This window comes from Sus scrofa, chromosome 7, assembly GCF_000003025.6.
Source record: "Sus scrofa isolate TJ Tabasco breed Duroc chromosome 7, Sscrofa11.1, whole genome shotgun sequence".
NCBI classification, from domain to species: Eukaryota; Metazoa; Chordata; class Mammalia; order Artiodactyla; family Suidae; genus Sus; species Sus scrofa.
Window position 1 is genome coordinate 20,321,670 of NC_010449.5, and position 21,524 is coordinate 20,343,193.

A 21,524-nucleotide genomic window follows, 5' to 3' on the forward strand; every position below is an offset into this window, starting at 1 on the left:
ATTATCTCCCATACTTTTGACCAACTGACTATAACTTCATGGGAGGTTCCCATACCCACCTCCTTGGCTAGATAATTTTCTAGAATGGCTCACAGAACTTAAGAACACACTTTACTTACTATTAGTGGTTTATTATAAATGGTACTGTCGACCAAAATAAAAACACACAACGTGAGAGCTGTGAGTTTCAGTTTTATTTGGGGACATACTGAGGACTGTAGCCTGGGAGACAGCCTCTCAGATGTTCTGAGGGACCTGCTCAGAGAGGTAGGGGGAGAGGTCAGCATATGTGTGATTTTTGGAGAAGGGGTATTGATCAAGCACACATCTTGGTAGGAGGTTGCTGCTAGTGACGAGGTACAGCTATCTTAGTTCATGATTTTAATGCTTTTCTCAGTATGGGGAAATGCAGGAAATGGAATTCATAAGATTTGCCTTTGAAAATATTTAACTATCTGAAGGCCTAGTCTGCCAATTTTCCCAGAGCACAGAGAGCCTCACTCCTGATCTGGGTCCTGAACTCCTTCTAAGGTGTGTTGAAGATCAGTGACTGCCATGGCTAATGGGTTAATACTTGTAGAACCACGTGGTGAGTGGCATTCTTTAGTTGGCAACTGTTCCTTATACTGATGAACCAGCTATAAATCAGAGGTTCCCACATTCCTTCTTCTTGGGTTCAAACCATTTGCTAGAGCAGCTCACAGAACTTAGAGATTGCTTACTGGATTGCTGGTTTATTATAAACGGATATAACTCAGGAAGAGCCAGATAAAAGAGACTCTTAGAGAAAGGTATGCGGTAAGGGGCACGAAGCTTCCATTGCCATCCCTGTGTCTCCACATGTTCACCAACCCAGAAACTCTCCAAACCTGGTCCTTTTGGGTTTTTTTGGCAGCTTCATTACACAGTCATGATTGCTTAAATCATTGGCCATTGGCAATTAATTGAACTTCCAGGCCCTATCAGCTGCCCTGAAGTTCAGGGGTGGAACTGAACCTCTCAAAATTTGGTTGGGTCCCCTGAACATCAGCCCCTGTCTTTAGATGGGCTCCAAAGTGACCTCACTGAAATAACTAAAATACTTTTATGGCTCTCATTGGTTAGAAAATTCCAAGGGTTGAGGAGCTCTGTGCCTGAAATGGGGATAATGAGCAAATATGTATTTTTTATTGTAAATCACTATAAGTATCTTCATAAAATCAGTTGGGGAACTCTCTCCTATTCTCTAGAAGAGTTTGCGTGTAATAAAGGTTTTCTGCTCCTCTCCTGGGAAGCCATCTGGGCCTGATGTGTGGTCTGTGTGCGTATAATGCTGACATGTAGATTTTTCTAAACTGGGGATTTGATTTGATTTGTAATAGATCTGTCAGTCAAAAAAAGTAATCAGTAGTCAATCTAAAGAAAGAATTGGAAAATTTTATTTCAGCCAGCCTGAGGGTTATAACCTGGGAGGCAGTCTTTCAGAAAGCTCTGCGGATAGTTCCACCTGTTAGAGGTCAAAGCACAGTTATATACATTTTTTAAGATAAAGAGTTATATGTCAAATGACACATTGACAGTTTACACAATCCAGATCTGCATGTACAAGTGAGTAGTGGGTCCTCCTGACTCTTTTACAAGATTAAGAAGGAAGCGTATCTCCTAAGGAGGTCTGGTTAATGCAGATGCAAAGGACATGCTAAAGGGGAGGGAGGAGGACCAAGTGGGCAGAGAAAATTTTTATGTTTAATAAAACTTGAATATGAATTTTATTTCATCAGATCTATTTAGATTATCCAATTCTTCTTGAGATCATTTTGATTTTTTTTTTTTTTTTGCTTTTTAGGGCCACAATCATGGCATATGGAGGTTCTCAGGCTAGGGATCTAATCGGAGCTATAGCTGGCGACCTAGCTATAGCTCACGGCAATGCCAGATCCTTAACCCACTGAGCAAGGCTGGGGCTCGAACTTGCAACCTCATGGTTCCTACCCAGATTCATCTCCATTGTGCCATGACGGGAACTCCCATTTTGGTAATTTCTATTTTTCTAGGATATTGTTCACTTAGTGCAATTGTTCATTGAGTTGTTTATAGAATTCTTAGAGTTTTTTAATCTCTTCTGTATCAATAGCTGTGTCCCATTTTTTTTTCAGTTCTCATCTATTTGAATGCCTCTCTCCTATGCTGCAAGGTCTCACTTATTAGTCTTTTTCAAAGACTTAGCTTTACTAATCATCTCAGGTTCATTACTTATTGACTAATCTTTTTATTCCATTTTCTTTGTTTAACTTCCTTTTGGGTCCCTTATTTTCTGACTGGATTGCTTGGCTCTTTATTTTCCATGTTTCTTACTGTCTAATATATGTGTGTAGGATTTCATGATTATTCAACTCTCTAATTAGCGCTCTTCAGGTTTTATATTTGTTCCGAGCTGCTAATGGACCTGATTGTCCTTACTTCCTGCCCATGCTCTCCATCCGGCCTGTGGAGACAGGAAGAGATTTGGCAGCTGCCTTGTCAAAATCCAGGTGCACCACCAACAGTGTTTTCTTGGTGCATTTGTCTTAATAACCCAGGCAGAATGAGAACGGAGGGTGGTCTGAGTTGTCTTTAGTCTTCATAATCACCAGCTTATCTTCTGAGCGTTCACAAATTATCCTTTTAGCATTTACTCATGCACCGGAGGTGCAAAATCTACCTTCGTTATCTCTCGAATACCAACAACAGCAATTTCTGATTTTGTCTGCAAAATCCTCTCTGAGCACAGATGAAGTCACATCCAACTAGCTGAAGGCTGAGGTTTTTCCGCTCCCTTCCGACAGCTATACTCTCCCCCTTTTAGTCTGAAGTTTATTCTCCTTGACAGAAAAGACCAAACTCAAGTGGAATTTTGAGAACTCTTGATATCTCTGTGTCCTTTCCTTTCCTTTGGGCTGGCAATTGAGCTAAAACAGCATGTGTGTTTGGCCTTGAACTCTTCTGACAAACCTCATTTCATTTTGGTCTTTTTTTTTTTGTTTTTTTCCCCTGCTGCTCTTCTGACAGGCTGCCGACACCTCTGCCTATTTTAACGGATACATTTTAAGCCATATCTCACTAAAGATCTCCCAGTGATGGTGGACTTCTCTTAACCTCTGTACTCTTAGTCTCTTTATTTCTAAAATGACAGGGTTGGATGGTGGATCTATCAGATCCTGCTCAGCACTCAGAAGTGGCCTGTCCTGCAGGACAGGAAAGCAGACTGCTTTGTTGAGCACTGAGCGCCTCTGTCTCTGAAACCCACTGATTGTTCTTCATGTCCAGAGACCTTTTGTGCTAGCTGTGAATTCTGTTTCAAAGCAGGAAAAAAGAAAGGGGCTGCAAGGAGAAATTATAGTAGTAAAACTTTTTTTTTTTTTTTTTTTCTGCTCACAATGGGAAGAGGAATTTGAGAGGCAGTCTCTGTTAGGACCTTGTGTCCTGGGCTCACATCCTTCTGATCCATCAGATGGGTGACCTCCGTGGGCACCTCTCACCCTCTGAGCCACTCTTTGATCTGGAATGGACCTAAATCTATGATAAAACTGTCTTTCCCTTTCAGTTCCAAGAGTAGGTATGAAGATGAAATAGTACACTGTGGAGCACAATAGAAACCCAGGGAGCTATTATTACTGTGAGATTCCATCCTCCATTCTTTTACAAAAGGAACAATAACAATCGAGGCAAGTTCTGTGCTGCTTTATCTTTTGGAGTCAAAACAGAAGTTACTCAGTGAGCTGTGCTCTCTCCATCACTGAGTTCTTGAACTTGGCCGATTCCCTGCCGTCTTGCAATACAGAGGAAAACCTTGCTCCACTATAAAGCACCGATCCGACGAGATGTATCATTATTTGTATTATTCCCCTTTCACAGAGTTCTTGGTCTATGATCCGTTACCTGTTCAGTTTTCAGCATTTCACGAACATGAACTCAGACGCACAGCTCATTTTTTGTAATGGACGTGGCCCGTTCATGGAATGGATGATTGTTTAAAGCAAAGGATGGGTCTTTTCTTTCCACAATGCCTGTGTGGCCATGAGCCAGGTTCCCCAAGAGGCAACTTGAAACTTGCAAATCAAGAGGACAGAAAGGAACTTTCCCACCACTCCATGGCAAGACTTCCAGACTAGATATTGCACCTGCATGGGAACCAGCAAAATGGGCAAGATACATGTTCTTTCTCAATGGCCCACAACCCGTCTGTGTGAGATTTTAATACTATTGCAGACACAAACCAAGCATCTTACTGAGATCCCTGCGAGTCGTCCATTCAAAGAGAAATGCTAGATTGATGAGTTTCTTTGTAGCGTCTCACCAGCTCCTCTCCTGAGAACCAGGCTTTCACCACTTGCCCCTGGATTTCCATAGCACCTCAGATAACATGGCCTGAAATTGAACTTCTCATCTTATTTTCCAGGTTGGGTTTTTGAACTGTGTTCCCTAGAACCATGCTCCCACTCACCCAGCCTGGAAACTTCAGCCTCATCTCAGGCAACTTTTTTCTTTCTCTCTGTTCTCATTTCCCTAGTACTTAGTCCCTCATCTCTGCCAGATGAGGCTCAACTATTATAGAAGTCTCTCATTTGTGTTCCTGCACAGATTTCCCTGTTTATAATCCCTGGCTTCCCTAATATATCCTTCACCCTGCCCCAGAGTTAACTGACCAAAATACAGGTTGGGCCAGGCCACCTCTTTGGGGTTTCCCATTGCTTATAAAGTAAATTTCACACTCTTTAGCATAGGATTCAAAGCTGTTCACTGTCAGTCCTTATATTGTTGGCTGGGATATATTCATTCAACTAGAGATAATGAAAGATACTGCACTAAAAAGAACTTAAATAATGAGAAGTACTTATTTTCTCACTTAACAAGAAATCCAGACGTATCAGGATTCAAGATGGGTTTATTCAGCACAGCTTATACCCACGTGGTTTCCACTCTTCTGCTCTGTCATCCTCAGCATGGTGGCTTTTGTCCTCAGGTTCACTTCCTCTTGAACTCCAGGTAGTTGCGATAGTTCAGATATCACATACTTTCTCCCATAACCATGCAGAAAAAAAGTGTATCCCTTCCTCTGTAGGAAAACCTGCCAGTGAGCCCCCTTATATCTCATTAACCTGATTTGTATCACATGCCCATGCCCACTAATCATAGGCAAGGAAATAGAATATTTGACTTGTTCAAAGAAGTATTCACTAGCTTATATCTCACTAACCTGAATTGTATCAGATACCCATGTCTACCAATCACAGGCAAGGAGATAGAATGATGATATTTGACTTATTGAAAGAAGTAATCACATCTTGAAATCCAGGTTCTTCCAGCAAGAAAGAAAGAAAGGGGGTTTGCAGTGGCCACTTTTAGCGTCTGCCAGGTTTATAGTCAGCACTTAACCCTACCAGTAAACCTCAGGCTCCTGGCCATTGGAATTATTGCCATTCTACCATTCTCAAAACTTAGCATGTGTGTCATTTTTTCATGCATTCCCTCTTGCCTTACCAGTAAGCCCGCAATGCCACCTTCTGCTTCAGGAACACTCGACTCTTCACAGCCTGTTAGGTTCCAAGCTGCTTCTGAGACAGCAGTCATTATTAAGCTTCCCCCCGGGCTTTGTGTTTATGGAGCATTTCTCACTTTTTTTTCTTTCTACCCTTGTTATGGTTGTACATGTACTTCTATTCTGATAGGATATAAGGGTCCATATTTCAGTTGGTCTTGTCCTGGCCGTGGACTTTATCACAGAGCCTTGAATTCAGCAATACATGTTTGCCAAGTGAAGTTAACCATAAAGTAATATTACACCTGTTTGGTTTGCAGGGCTGTCCTACCAGCATAGTCTCCCAAGATGGTGAACAGAACGGTCTGATGGGCAGAGTCGATGAAGGTGTAGATGAATTTTTCACCAAGAAGGTGACCAAAATGGATTCCAAGTGAGTTCAGAGTCATTTCACTAACATACTACTTAAATTCAGATTTAGATTACTTAGAGTTACAATTAAACTTAGAATGCACGAAGCCGCTTTCATTTACTATAAATGTGTAAAATATTGATTTTTATATGCGATTTACTGTTCTGGCGGTTTGCACATGTGACCTTGAGGCCAGCAACATCACTGTCACCCAGGAGCTCATTAGAAATGCAAATCCTGGAGTTCCCGTTGTGTCTCAGCGGCTTAAGAACCCCACAAGGTGTCCATGAGAATGCAGGTTTGATCCCTGGCCTCGCTCAGTGGGTTAAGGATCTGGCATTGCCACAAGCTGTGGCGTAGGTCACAGAGGTAGCTTAGATCTGGTGTTGCTGTGACTGTGGCATGGGCCGGCAGCTGCAGCTCCGATTTGACCTCTATCCTGGGAACTTTCATATGCCTCAGATGCAGCCCTAAAAAGAAAAAAAAAAGGGGAAAGAAACACAAATCCTCAAACCTCTACCCCAGATCTACTGAATCAGAAACTGGAGGTAGGGCCCAGCAACCTGTGTTTTAATAAACCCTGCAGGGTAACTGAGGCACACTCAAGCTGAAGTGCTATTCTAAATTAGACAGCAAAGCATACCTACCCACGGTATTTTTTTTAGGGGTTCATCATGTCTGATGGCATGTGTCTAGGACAGTGGGCCTGGGCAGGCTGAAACTATTTTGAGTTGACTCTTGAACAACACACGGTTTTTGTTTTTTGTCTTTTTGCCTTTATTAGGGCCACTCCCATAGCATATGGAGGTTCCCAGGCTAGGCGTCTAATCGGAGCTGTAGCTGCCAGCCTATACCACAGCCACAGCAATGCCAGATCCGAGCCGCATCTGCCACCTACACCACAGTTCACAGCCAGATCCTTAACCCACTGAGCGAGGCCAGGAATCGAACCCACAACCTCATGGTTCCTAGTCGGATTCATTTCCGCTGAGCCATGATGGGAACTCTTGAACAACACAGGTTTCAACTGCACAGGTCCACTTGCTGATTTTTTTCAATAGTAAATACTGCAGTACTACACAATCTGTGGTTGGTTGAATCTGCAGACATGGAGAAACCTCGGATACTGACCGAAGGCTGACTCCCAAGTTAGATGTGAATTAACCCCCTCATTGTTCAAGGGACAACTGTATTTTTAAAATTCTCCTTGTTCATAGTTTGATATGTCTTGGGGCCCTGCATCATTGCTGAATGGTACGGCTTTAAGTGTCAAAATGCCAACAGCATTAGTTGAAGAGGCTTTCGAGTTAACCTCTAAGTAGTTCTCTGCATTTTCTTCTTACTAAGATGGAGTTTCCTTAGAAGAAATTTCAATGGTAAGAGCTTAATTTGAAATACTCCAGCCTTTAAGTGTGATCTGTACCATGTTATTTAATCCCTGACTAAAGGCAGATGTATCCCCAAATATGCTCTGAATATGGATTTGTGTCTGGGAAGCATTCTTCACCTTGAGATAACCGATTTGGGAACGAATTTAAAACCATCCTGATAAGCTGAGAGTGGGCAGGCCGGGCACAGGGAAGGGAAAAACTCGTCCGTTCTGTAGATCGATGTGTCTTATCTTGCCTCAGCAGGACGGTGAGGTGGGAGTAAGTTAAATTTGTATATCCATAACAGTATAACTTACCGAACGTTATAAGCTTTGGAAAGACCCAATTATTTGTCTTCTTTGACACTGGCCTTGAAGCTTGGCATACTGGGGAAAGTTCTGTTCTCCTCTCCTTCAAGATCCAACCTAAATATCATTTTTTCTTTGAAGCTTTCCCCTGAATGCACCTCCCACCCTCTACCCTTCAAATTAATTGCTCTTTCTCTCCTGCTGACTCAACACACTTTTTTCCCATCCTCTGCACACATCTGTTAGAACACACATACTCCTTTGAGAGTTTGTTTGGTGTTTTATTTTTTTTACAGTGTGGGCAATGGATGAACATATTCTCAATGTAAAAGATTCAAAAACGCTATCAACAGAAACCAAGCCAAACGGGAAAATAAACCCCTCTTAGGAATTTGCTTTTCAAGTCTTTTCTTCCCAAAGAATGCTGCTCTTCAGAAACAGTGTTGGGGTCTTGTTTTTCATTATAACTTTGGGATCTAATGCAGACTGTAATGTATAATCTGCCTTTGGTCACTACTGGTTGAATAGATCAAGACAGTCTTGGCCTCTGTCTGTATGAAGAGATAACACTGGAGTTTCTCTTTGTAGACTTTAGAAATTAAGATTGAATTTGTGAAATGGTCTCTTTGTTAGAAGTGGATCATCTCTGTGATCTGGATCACTCCCAGTGGGATGACCTCTGCCTTTAAAGCTGTCTCCTCCCATCGTAGGCTCTGAATGAAAGCTGAGCACACTTTATAAGGTGTAAAACCCACTTTCTACAAAGCTGCCGCTGCGGAAGGATTCTCTTCCTGTTCCAGTGCACAGATAGAACGAGGTGCATTAGTGTTCATCAAATGATGACGGAATCCCCTAGAGGTTGTGACATGTTTTGTCTCATTTTGTTATGTAAAAACATTATTGTCATTTTGGAATGTAGAGGTCTAGGCATAGGTAAAACCATCAAGTAGTACAAAGGAAGTGTGAGTGTCAAAGTTACACCTGCTCCTCATAGTTTAAAATGTCAGCTGTTCTTCAAGGCTTTTTACTTAGGGGGGGAAAAAAAGGCCCTTGTTTCTTTTCCTGTTCCCTATTCCCTGGAGGCAATTAATTCCTATTCCTTTATTATTTATTTTGCGTCCATATTGTTAAAAAACTTTTTTTGGTTGTTGCTATGTCCTGTTTTTCAGTTTTTAAAAGTAGCCATAACAGTTGACTCCTACCCTACTGTCCACCAAATGCATGCAGGCAAACTTATACACACACACACACACACACACACACACACACACACGCTCTTACTTTTCCTTTCCCCATCATCTTATTTAGTTCTGTCATAATTGTTGGTTACATTAGTGTTTAATGTTTACTTCATTATAAACATGTAAATATTCACAGCTGACTTACACAGTGTGCTATGATTTGGCTACATTTCCCTTCCTACACAGCTTTTTATTTTCCTTGGAGTTAAAAATGGTCCCCCTTTGCATTTGCTTTAGTTTTCTGTATTCCTGTCACTAATGTAGCCCCTAGATCTCCAGGAAAGGCATACATCTCTCCATGTCCCCAAGTATCCTCAGTTGCATTTTCCTGGGCACATCCCTCATTGCTATCTGACTGCCCCAGTGTGAATTCTAAGCCTGCCGTGCTCCTGGGATCTCCCTTCACTGTCTGCTGGACACCCCCTGCCACCTCCTCTGTCTTTCCAGGTTCCTTTGGGCGTGTCATTATCTTCCTTATTTACTCTCTGGTTTGGTGCAGCACCTTCCTGAGAAGGAAGCATAGGAGCGAGTTTCTGAAACTCCTGTGTCTTGCATTTTGGTTAATATTGTGACTAGGTATAGAACTCTAGATTGGAATCCATTTTTTGTCAGTTTTGAAAACCTGGCCCCATTATCCTTTGGCTTCTGGTATTGTTGAATCCGATGTTGTCTTGAGTCCTGACTCTTTGTGGCTTGTTTTTGCTTTTCCTTCTCTCCAGAAGCATTTGGGATCTTCTCTGTCCCAAATATTTTGACATTTTATGATCACATGCTCTGTGTGTGTTTTTGGCTTTGTTTTTTTGAAACCCATTTAGTAGGCACTAATGGGCCATTTCAGTCTGGAAATTCTTGTCCTTTGGTTCTGGAATTGTTCTGGAATTATTTCTTCTTAATTTCTTTCCTTCCTTTTCCTCTATATTCTTTTTCTTTAACTTCCATTAGTCACATTGTATATTTCCTCTATTAATCCACTTTTTTTTTCCTTTTTACATTTTCTCTTCTATTATCTCATTCTTTTTATTGCCGCTCCTCCCTCCACCCCTCAGTTTCTGGGGGATTTCTGCAGTTTTATCTTCCAGCCTTGAGTTTTCTCCTTCTGCTATCACATTTTTTTTTCCTATTATTCTTGTATCATGGATGCAATATTTTTTTTTTCCTCTTTCATTTTGAAATGGCGGCACTAACAAATGTCTTGAAAGTTTGTCAGTGGGGGTTGTCAGGTGGCAGGCTTCAGTGTAGGGTGACCTTCTTGGATCATTTTTTGGGGGAGGGGAGCTCTCCCTGACAGAATCTTCAGGTCTTTTCTCATGTCCACTTAGAAAGTTTGAGCTCCAGCCTGGAGGGCATTAACCTGGCTGCTTCATTATGGGATTCAGAATGAGAGAAAGGGTCCATGAGGTATCGCTCTTCAATATGTAGCCTTTCCTCTGTAGAGGAGGAGAAATAATTTTCCCTTTACCTTTCTAGTTTCTTGGCTGAGACACCTCTGCAATAAAAAGGCAGATTCACAGGATAAAAACCAACAGAAGTGTATTAACATGTATACCTCCCATATACATGGGAGATCCCTCAGAGTTTCCATTGTGGTTTTGCCAGTAATGAACCCAACTAGTATCCAGGAGGATGTGGGTTCGATCCCTGGCTTCATTCAGTGGGTTAAGGGTCCAGCGTTTCCCTGAGCTGTTGTGTAGGTCCCAGATGCAGCTCAGATCCAGTGTTGCCATGGTAGTCGTGTAGGCTGGCCACTGCAGCTCCTCTTGGACCCTAGCCTGGGAACTTCCATATGCCACAGGTATGGTCCTTAAAAAAAGGTGGGGGGAGATCCCCAGGAAGATTGAGTAACTCTCAGAAATGGCTCAGGCCACCACCTTAAATACCATCTTCAGCTAAAGACAAAGGAGAGATGGGGTTGGGTGCTGTTTGGGGAGGTTACTGGGAACCAGGTAAGCAAGGGTAAGGTTGTTATGCAGGTTTAAGTCCTTGCTTTCCCCATAGAAAAATTTCTAGAGATTGAGTCTGTCTATTCTACAGAGAAACCCACCCTTACAAATGGAGATTTTCTTTATAAACGTAAATGTCTCTTACACAAACTTCTCCGCAGTTTTCAGACCTTCCCCCTGTGTCTGCTGTTTCTTTAAAATAACCTAAAATAATCCTAAGCCGGAGATATGTATTTCGCGGTGACATAGTCTGCCCCCTTCACCTGAAATTCATTTGCTTCTGGGCCTCCCCTGCTAATAATACTTGAGGGATCAGCTTGCCCAGGTTTATTAAGTCAGTTTTCACTCCTAACTCTTTTGGCTTCCAAACTGCTGTTTTTGCCTTTTCTCCATTCTGGGGCTTATTGCCTGCGCCCCACCGCCACCCCATCGCTTGCTGGTATTTTCCTGGGGACTCAGGGGAGCTAAAGGGATCTTCATTCTGCCAGCTTTACGTGAAAGGCAGTGTGGATACCTCCCCCTCAGCCCACATCATTTCCACATTTACCCCATCCATTTCAGAGTATTCTCATTCTGACAGCCCCCTGCCAAAGCTCCTTGCCTGTCTTTTCATGTTTTTGCCTCATTCCAGTGGTATTACATTTAAGAAGGATCCAGACTTTGGGCACTAAGGGTGGGATTTCAGATATGATCTAATGATTATGGAAAGATTTCAGAGACTTAAGGGAAAATTTGGTCCTTTCTAGTGCTGCCAAGTTAAATAAGGCAATCACCCACCTGTGTCTTGAGTGGAGCCAGCTTTTCTGGCAATTCTTGCAGTGGAGAGGCACTTGATTTAAGGACTTAAACATAAAAAAAAACTCACCTCTGCTCCCAGTCCCCCACCGACACTTCAGGTGCTCATTCTTTTTTTCTTTCTTTTTTCTTTTTTTTTTTTCTTTTTAGGGCTGCACCTATGGCATGTGGAAGTTCCCAGGCTAGGGGTTGAATCGGAGCTGCAGCTGCCAGCTTACACCACTGCCACAGCAACACCAGATCCTTAACCCACTGAGCAAGGCCAGGGATCGAACCTGCATCCCTCATGGATACTATGTCAGATTCTTAATGCACCAAGCCATGACGGGAACTCCCAGATTCTCATTCTTAATTTGTATTTGCCTCAGTTTCCTCCCCTGTGGAGAGGATGATGCTATTTAATGTACCTTTCTATTTCTGACGTCAGCTTTTAAAAATGCTTCAGAATGGTTGCTGTATAAAGCCTCAGCCTCCCCGTTTCTTTTTTGACGGATGGTTGCTGGAACCTTAGGTACAGTGAATCAACCCAACAGGCTTTGTTCTTTTGCAACACAGGAGATGGTCGGCAAGAGGCTCAGAGTCCCACGAGCTTAGCGAAGGAGGAGACGAGAAGAAAAAGCGGGACTTTCGGAAAAGCGGCTTTCTCAATTTAATCAAACCCCGGTCCAAATGTGACCGGTCCCCAGCAGTCTTGGCGACCGAAGAACTCTCCTCCCCCAAGGCGGGAGTCCGAAGTCCAGCCGTGGACGCCCCCAGGAAGGACACGAAGGCTGCCGAGCACAATGGCAGTGCTGAGCGGGCGGAGGAACTCAAAACACCTGAGTCCCTAGAGGAAGGTCAAGGGGAGGAGGTGGGGAAGGTGGAGCGCAGTGACAGCAAGGGCAGCCCACAGGGAGGACGGAGGTACGGGGTCCAGATGATGGGCAGCGGTCTGCTGGCAGAGATGAAGGCCAAGCAGGAGCGGAGGGCTGCTGGCTCGCAGAAGGTAAGGGGGGAGGAGGAGGAGGAGTGTCTATGTTGACTTTATTGTCTTTGTCTTTTTTTTTTGCCTCCATTCATTTTTTTTTTTTCATGGGCAAAAGAGATACAGAGAAACAGCCTGGAGATTAAAGAGATATCCCAACACACAATGCTTTTCCCCAAAGAGCCCAGAGCATGGAATACGAAGGCATGTTTTCTCTCTGGCCCTGAGGCTGCGATGTCCCGGAGAGCCTCAGCCTCTGGAGGCTGGTCAGTGGCTGAGCGTCCCGCAGGCCTTGTCCCACCTGCTCGGGGGCTCCTGTGCATGTCAGAAACACCCGACACTTGTGCCAGGGACATGCTCCATTCTGGGGAAAGACTGAGTCTGTTGAATCCGAATGGAGACCTGAAGCTGATGGGTGATAGGAAAGCTCCCAGAGGCAAATCAAACGATTGAAACCAGATTCTAATTCTATAAAGGGAGATGTGTTTTTCAGTTCTTTCAGAATTTGTCATTTTCCAAACCTAGAAGTTCCTCAGTAAGTTCCAGATTTAAGTCAAAAAGAAGAGCATTGCACTCTGCTAGAATTAATAGAACCTTTTTTTTTTTTTTCCTTTTAAATGCCTCAACTGTGGCATATGGAAGTTCCCAGGCTAGGGGTCAAATCAGAGCTACAGCTGCCGGCCTACATCACAGCTCACGGCAACACCAGATCCTTAACCCACTGAACGAGGCCAGGAATCGAACCCGCCTCCTCATGGATACTGATCACATTCTTAACCCCCTGAGCCACAACAGGAGCTCTGAGTTAATCAAACACTTGACCATTGAGATATATTATCTATTGCTATGAGGAAAAACTTTATCATTTAAAAATTGTTGAGTGCCCCCCACATCTGATTTAATGCATTATTTTTGAACCTCTTTTTAAAAGTTGTGCATTTTTTTCTTCCCTTTTTATCTGTTTTTTTTTTGTTGTTGTTGTTGTTGTTTTTCTGTAGCTCCTTGAGGATGGTATCCTTATTGTGATCACTAAGATTAACGTAATGAAGCCAGGCTTTGGTTTCTGTGCATTCGCTTGAGCTTTTATGTCTGTAAAACTGGGTTCCTCAATGAAAGGGAAGTTGCACATCGATTTTATCTAAGTGTCAGAATAAAATAGTTCATCCCCCTTGATTTTCGGAAAGTACATGGTAAACTGTATACCGGGACACGGAGGGCTGTTTTATATTACTTCTAAATGACTAATTCTTTTTTTTTTTTTTTTTTTTTTCATGAAATCCTGCATCCCTTTTGATTTGACAGCTATTCACTATAGTTCTTCCACCAGTACCATTTTCCTAGTCTCAGAGCCCTCCTGACTTTAGCTCTCAGGGAAGAGTGGAGGGGGTAAGACTACGTTCTGATAATTCAACAAGGGAGACATGATGTGGCCTTTGCTGGTCAGAATTTTGAATAAATACTGCGACTATGTCATTGATGAGTCAGACGGCCAAAGAAATGTTTATATTTTAATCTGTTTTTAGAGAATTTCTTTACAACCAGGAATGCACTGTTTTCACTAATGAGCTGTTTATTTTATCACTGTTTCCACTGATGCCTTTGGATAGAGAGATGAGCAGTGCCGGAGGGTTTCTTCCACGTGCTTTGGATTTGATAAATAAATTGGCTCATGGTGACAAAATTCTTAGGATTTAAGTTTTATTTGTTCGACTTAAAATCTTTGAGCGCCATCTAGTGTCTATTTAAAACAACGATAATAAAAAATCCTTAGGCTTTAACACTTGAAATCAGTCAAGGGTGTTCCATCAGCACAATAAAATAGTAAGTTTTTCATAAATTCATTTTAGGATACTTCTCCCTAAATTATATGACTGTGTTCTCTATAAACTATCAACATAATACCAGAAGTTAATATACTATTGATAAAAAAAAATTATGTTGTCTTCACTTTCCTCTTCACACTATTCACTTTTACGTAGATGTATTTAAAGAGCTGTAAAAATGAAAGTATGGCACTTATTATTTTATTTCATTTATGTATTTCTTTTTGTCTTTTTAGGGCCGCACTGGCAGCCTGTGGAAGTTTCCAGGCCAGGGGTCAAATCAGAGCCGTAGCTGCCGGCCTACGCCACAGCCACAGCAATGCAGGATCCTTAACCCCCTGAGCGAGGCCAGGGATCAAACCTGCATCCTCATGGATACTAGCCAGCTTCGTTACCACTGAGCCATGACGGGAGCTCCGGCACTTATTATTTATTAACAAAGGAGACTAACTAAAGGTATTGAAAGCTTAGCAGCCACATCTTTTCTTCTGTGGCCCCTATAATGAGGTTATCATATCCTCATTCTGGTTATTGACATTAGGTTATTATATCCTCATTCTGCATAGGCATTTGGGAGATTTATAACTACCTCAGAAAGCCTAGAAGGAAAAAGGGAAGACAACTCCTAGGATTATATTTTAAGTGTAGCCAAGTAAGACACCTACATCATTTAAGGAGGCTCTTACTCTCAGATGCCAGCCCCGTAGCTGCCAGAGCCTGAGAGACAGTTCCTCCTTCAATGCGCCCTGAGTGCCTTGCTTATCTCACCTTCCTTCTAGCTCTGTTTAAATGCTCCACCTTATCTTTTGTGTGTGAGCACAGTTCCGGAGGACTCCACATTCCAAGAAGCCATAAAAGGCGAGGCCAGGCACTGTGCATTTGAGGACTGCTTAGGCACAGCCTCTGGACAGCCTGGGGTCAGGGGCAGTAGCGCCCCCTGCTGGTGTGGGCTGGCTATTCAAGGCTCGTCCCTGGCCCTGCAGACTCTTGTCCAAGGCTCAGAGGGGGCTCCACGTGCAGCCCGTGGCTCGGGGCTTCCTTTCCTTGGGAATCAGTTTTGCATAATGGTGGCAGAGAATTGCCCACTCTTGGTGTAGCACTCGTGTACACATTTCTTCTGAGACCCGTTCTGCACCCTCCACTGGTGAAAGTGGAACATGTGTACACTTGCTGAGAAATGCCCCTGCATTCCTGCTGTGTTCACTGCTCCCCTCTGACACTGCCGTGCTCCTGGCGGGGGTGTGGCTGTGGCAGATTGTGAATGTGTCAGAGCTCAGCTGTGTTTCAAATAATCTCTCCTCTTTCATCCAAAACAACTTAAAGCTTGGACCTGGCAGCCACTATTTGCTTTTAGGTTTGTCAGAAGCGCAGGTTGAGCTGGGAAGGAGAGGTTGGAGGGCCGACTCTCAGGAGTCGTTGTGCCTCCTGGTCTACTCACCCACTTCAACTTTTGTTTTTTTAGATGGGAGGTAGATGTAGATCATCTTTGCCAATAGAACTATTAGGTATCATTAAGCCAACACCAGACTTATCTTTTTTGTATCTAAATGCTCCTTCTTTTTTTGTTTTAAAAAGGGCCATGGGTGCAACATATGGAAGGTCCCAGGCTGGGGGTCGAATCAGAGCTACAGCTGCTGGCCCACACCACAGCAATGCAGGATCTGAGCTGTGTCTGTGACCTACACCACAGCTCATGGCAACGCCAGATCCTTATTGACCCACTGAGTGGGGCCAGGGATCAAACCTGCATCCTTATGAATGCTAGTCGGGTTCATAACCCGCCGAGCTACAATGGGAACTCCTAAATGCCTCATTCTTATGTGGGCTTTCTGCTCCATAAAGCAGGGGCTGACTCCCCCACTTCATCAGCCACAGCTCCTGCCCTAAGACAGTGGCGTCTCATCTTCCTCGTCTTTGCCGTCACAAACCCATCCCACCCTCAGATTTTTGAAAAATGAATTCAGAGCAGTTTATCTATATTTGTCTTCTAAACAGGAGATCTGCGTCTTGTGCCTTCTGCTTCAGTGGCAAGGAAGTCCCTGCCCATTTCAGGCCCCCGTCTACCTGGTTTGTACCTTGAGGTCAGAAAGGTTTCCACTGCTTTTAGATCAGTGGAGCCCAACCTGGAGCAGGTCCTGGAAGCTTAGGGCATCAGTGCCCCCATCACATGGAGCATCAGGGGCTGCAGCGCCCACATGGGTGTTCAAAGAGGAGAACAGGAGGCGTCACCACGCCCACTGGCTTCTCCTGGTTCCGCCCCTCCCATCTGTGGGGAGCAGCCTGAGGAACTGGCTGCACTTTGGACCCAGAGCCCTGACTGTAAACACAGAACAGGAGTTCCCCTCGTGGCTCAGTGGTTAACGAACCCGACTAGGAACCATGACATTGCAGGTTTCAATCCCTGGCCTCGCTCAGTGGGTTAAAGATCCGGTGATGCCGTGAGCTGTGGTATAGGTCACAGACGCGGCTTGGATCCCACGTTGCTGTGGCTCTGGTGTAGGCCGGCAGCTGTTGCTCCGATTGGACCCCTAGCCCGGGAACCTCCATATGCTACAAGTGTAGCCCTAAAAAAAAAAAAAAAAAAAAAAAAAATTGCAGAAGGTGTTTCTCATAGTTTCATGCCAGCCTTGGAGAGACGGAGAGGTCACAGTAATGGCAGCAGAATTAAAGAGCCATGATTTGTTGTCTTTTATCATCTGCTTTGTTCTTTTTTCTTACACTTTAAATAACTACGCACCGTTGGGGGTGGGGTGCTTGCATTTTTTAGAAACTTGGGAGTGAAGCCACCCCCCAGGATCCTTCCAGCCTGGCCTTGGGCAGCTCGGAACAGTTGGATGGAGGTGGGGCAGGTGAGTCAGGCCATTGCTACCACCCGCTTAGGAAGAAATACTTACCTTCTGGTTGTAGGTGGTGCGTGTGATTGACAGAAGGAAAAGAAAGATGGAGAGCAAGAATGGGTCTCTGTGTTATATGGTCTCACCTTTCACCTAAAAGACCACATCCCTTCACCTGCCCCACATTGCCCACCAGTATAGCCTGGCACCTGGACAGAGCACCTTCTCCAGTTTCCCAAAGGGAAGAAATTTCATTGAGAAGGACTAAACTGTGGATATTTGGGAAGGTGTGGAAGAGGGGTGGACCTGATGATTGGCTTTGATTAACTAATTATGGAAGTATAACTGACCTACAACACCGTGTCAGTTCAGGGGCACACCACAGTGGTTCCATATTTTTTTTTCTTTTTCTTTTTTTTTTTCCATTTTAGGGCCACATCTGCGGCATATGAAGTTCCCAGGCTAGGGGTTGAATTGGAGCTACAGTTGCTGGTCTATGCTACAGCCATAGCAACGCAGGATCCGAGCCGAATTTGCGACTGACACCAGAGCTCATGGCAATGCTGGATCCTTTAACCCACTGAGCGAACGCACAACCTCATGGTTACTAGTCGGATTCTTTTCCGCTGTGCCACAGTGGGAACTCCTGATTGCATATTCCTATACATTATAAAATGATCACCATAAGTCTCATTATCATCTGTCACCGTGCAAAGATATCACAGTATTATTAACTATATTCCTCACGCTGTACACGTCATCCCTCTGACTCATTTGCTTTGTCACCGGAAGTTTGCACCTCCTCATCTCCCTCCCTCATCTCTCTCCTCTCTTCCCTACTGGTAACTACTTGCTTGTTTTCAGGATCTCTGAGTCTGTTTCTCTTTTTGCTGATGTTTTAAAAACTAAGCTGTGCGCGGGAGGAGGCCCTTTGCTTTCAGCTCAAATATCCATGAATAGCCAATATCCTTTGTCCCTCTGACTTTTTAGGTGTAGTAAGGGAATCAGATACCTTAGATGGAAACCAGAGAATAACTCGTTAACTTGTGCATCTCATTTTGCCGTATGACCTTCTTGTGTTTAGCTTTAGCGCCTTCATTAGTCAGAGTTGGAATATAACTCATATTCGACCGGCTCGTTTTTGCCTGGTCTGGGTCATTAAGGCAGCAAAAGGGATGGAGGTGGGCCTGAGATGATGCTGGTGGAGCTGAATCACTAGGCATGAGGTTATGGGTATCCGCACAGCTTTCCTCACCCAGCCAGACCCCTAACTGACTGTCGTCCAGAACTGAGGCACCTGCAGTTGGTTATATGTGTACCTTGTGCCAAATCTAAGGAAGATGTCACTGCTTCAAATGCATTGGGACCTGCTCATCCCCCTGTATGTTCATATGGACATTTACCCTATTAAATGTGAGGCTTGTCATCTGCGGAATAAGTCAGGGGTGATCAGAAGAGCACCCTCAAGTTCATTGCTTTTCTATCAAGAATTTTAGTCTTCCACTAGCATGTTTTCATTCTACAGACTTGCTAGAAGAGCATGTTCCTGTCCTAACATACCTTTGATGACAGATACTGAGAAGAAACTAGTGGTTACCAGTCGGGAGAGGGGTGGGAGGAGGGGCAAGCTGGGGGAAAGGTACAGGCTTCGGTACAAAATAAATAAGACACAAGGATGTAATGTACAGCACAGCGAGTATGGCCAGTGTTTTATAATAATGTTGATTGGAATGTAATCTATAAAAATATTGAATCACTCTTGCACACATGAGACTAATATACTATTATAAGTCAACTACAATTAAATAAATAATACATGTCTGATGAGAAGTGACAATTATAGCAGACTTTGTACCAGGCACCCAGCTTCAAGGGATTGGTTTCTTTCACCTCTGATTTTTTACGATCCAGTGTGCTTTCTGTTCCCCTTTTCATTTTAGTGCCCAAAGTGCACCCAGAGAACCGCTTCGCTTTGGGAACACCAGAAAAGAATGCCAAAGTGGAGCTCAGAGCGGAGGGGGGCTCCAGGTCTCGGAGCTTTTCCAGCAGGCCCACCAGCCCGAAGCCGCTCCTGCAGTCCCCCAAACCCAGCCCAGGGGCGAGACCCACCATCCCGCAGAAACCACGCACTGCCTCGCGGCCAGGTAAGGCGCTGCCAGTCCGGAAGTGGCACCATGACCAGGCAGCTTCCCAGGGCAGCAGGATCTGGCTTCCATGGATGGTATCAGGGCAGCTGGTGAATGCGGGCATGGCAGGCGGTGAGAGTGTCTGTAGGAAGGGGCCATGACAAACCTGCCAGAGGCTGCCGAAGTGACAAAGGCTGAAGGGTTCCTTCATTCAACACCAAGGCACCTGCTCAGGTACTGGCCTTGTGCTTGGGGCTACAGGGTGGAGGCAGGATGGGTAAAGCAGCCAGTGTTGTGCTCACCCCTTGGCAGTGCTCTGTGGTGGAACTTTCTGAAAGCCATCTCCAGATGCCCAGACCCTTCAGAGAGCTGCAGTTTCAGGACAAGGACCACAAACAGGGAAAGCTTAAATTGCTCTGGTTTTACCCCCCATCCTGTGAAACTGTCAGGGTTAGAACAGAGCTTGGCAAACTATGGGCCTGTTTTTATAAATGTGTCACCGGCACACAGCCCCACCGCATATACGCATCTCCCATTGCTTTTGTGCTAAAAGGACAGAGTTAAATCATTGCAGCAAAGGCCATGTGGTCTGAAGAGCCTAACATAGTTACACTTTGGCCCTTAACAGAAAATGTTTGCTGACTCTGGGATCAGAAAATCTAATGATTGGTGGCTCAACAGGTTAAGGATCCTATCCCTGCTATATGGCAAGAGTTTGATACCTGGCCCAGGGACTTCCACATGCCGTAGGTGTGGTTTTAAAAAAAAAAAAAAAAAAAAAAAGCTTCAAAACAGAAAAAGTGGGGAGAATGGAGGCCAAAAAAATACTTTTCAAAATTAAAAAAGTAAAGATGACCACTTAGGAGCAGGCTGGCATTCCCATCGGCCAGCTGTGTCTGAGGTAAGGAAACATCTCGAATAGAATAAATCCAGGTTGTAGAGGATTTGGGCTCCCCTGTTGCCAACACGGAATATAAAATAGCCAGATTCCCAATATTCTGTTGCAAGAAGCTTTTGTTTCAGTTTATTTGCTGAATGCATTCACTGAGTTCGTAGTATTTAGTGTATTGAGACTTATGTTAACCCACAGACGTTTTGCTAGAGCTTGAGAATTCAGCAGGCATTTTCCAATACACCCTTGCATTCCCTCTCCACGCTTCTAAGAGGCTGTCAACACAGGCAGTGCCGTTTTCACCGCATCCTGCCCCATCCCTGCTTCTATCGTCAAGCAGGTGGAGACTTGAATTGAAGTAGGAAGTGACGAGAACCTGGCCGAAGGTTGTCTTCTGTGCCCTCGGGCTCCCACAAGCACCCCCCAAATTGAGAACTGCCTTGCTGGTAATGGAGCAGAAAAAGGAGTGCAGTTCAGCTGATCCTTTCAATTAGAGTGAAATAGGGCAGTCTTTAGACTTAAGAGACTCGAGTTCTAGTCCCAGATATTTTGTCATCTTTTTAGCTTGGCAGGTCATTTAATTTCTCCATTTGTACAGTGATTACCACATAGTCTTTTCTGGTTCCAAAAGTCCATGATTCTAAGCTGTTCTTCCTGATCTTAGTATCTGTACGCAGGTACATGCACCTTCACTCCTGTAGGCACGGATATATGTTGTATACACCACGTGGGGACCACTTTCCAGGGTTTGACAGCAGGTAAAGGCGGTGGCTTGTAATGACAATTTCTGTCACCAATTGAAGAAACACAAACAGCCTTTGTGTTTGAGGCAGAAGCAACCTTCAGTTCACTTACATCTAATTTTCAAATACCAGCTCATTGAAATTCTGTCTAAAGAGATTCCCACCTGCAGATTTTAACTTTTTGTTGAGTTTGAATTATTTTTCACTCTCTTGTTTGTTACTTCACTGAGCTCTATGAGACCAGTTTGGGGCCAGAAAATTCTATGATGCTTTTTTAAAAAATGATTGGTTGTTTGTATGTAAAGATTAAACAGCTTATGCTTTAGGAATCCAGTTCATGGCACAGTTTGACATGTGGCTTTGTGTTTCCATAGAGGACCTCCCACACTCTCCATCCAGCCCGGGTTCGCCTAAAGTCGCTCTTCTTCCGCCTGTGCTGAAAAAAGTTCCTTCGGACAAGGAGAGAGATGGCCAGAGTAGCCCGCAGCCCAGTCCCAGGACATTTTCCCGGGAAGGTAATACCTTTTTTTTTTTCCTGTGTCAGCTCTCCCCAAGGAGAGTCATCTTAAGAGCAAGGAA

At 44.1% G+C, this 21,524-nt stretch overlaps 1 protein-coding gene across 6 annotated transcripts in view; it reads left to right on the top strand.

The window, feature by feature from the left end:
* The window catches only part of CARMIL1 (capping protein regulator and myosin 1 linker 1), a 317,002-nt gene that overhangs the window by 285,240 nt on the left and 10,238 nt on the right, over positions 1–21,524 (top strand). For all 6 annotated transcript variants that reach the window (XM_013977486.2, XM_021099791.1, XM_021099790.1 and 3 more), the window contains 5 exons: positions 5,818–5,930; positions 12,119–12,548; positions 17,118–17,199; positions 19,125–19,328; positions 21,320–21,460. In XM_013977486.2, coding sequence (XP_013832940.1) covers positions 5,818–5,930; positions 12,119–12,548; positions 17,118–17,199; positions 19,125–19,328; positions 21,320–21,460 — 970 coding nt within the window. The remainder of the gene's footprint in view (positions 1–5,817; positions 5,931–12,118; positions 12,549–17,117; positions 17,200–19,124; positions 19,329–21,319; positions 21,461–21,524) is intronic.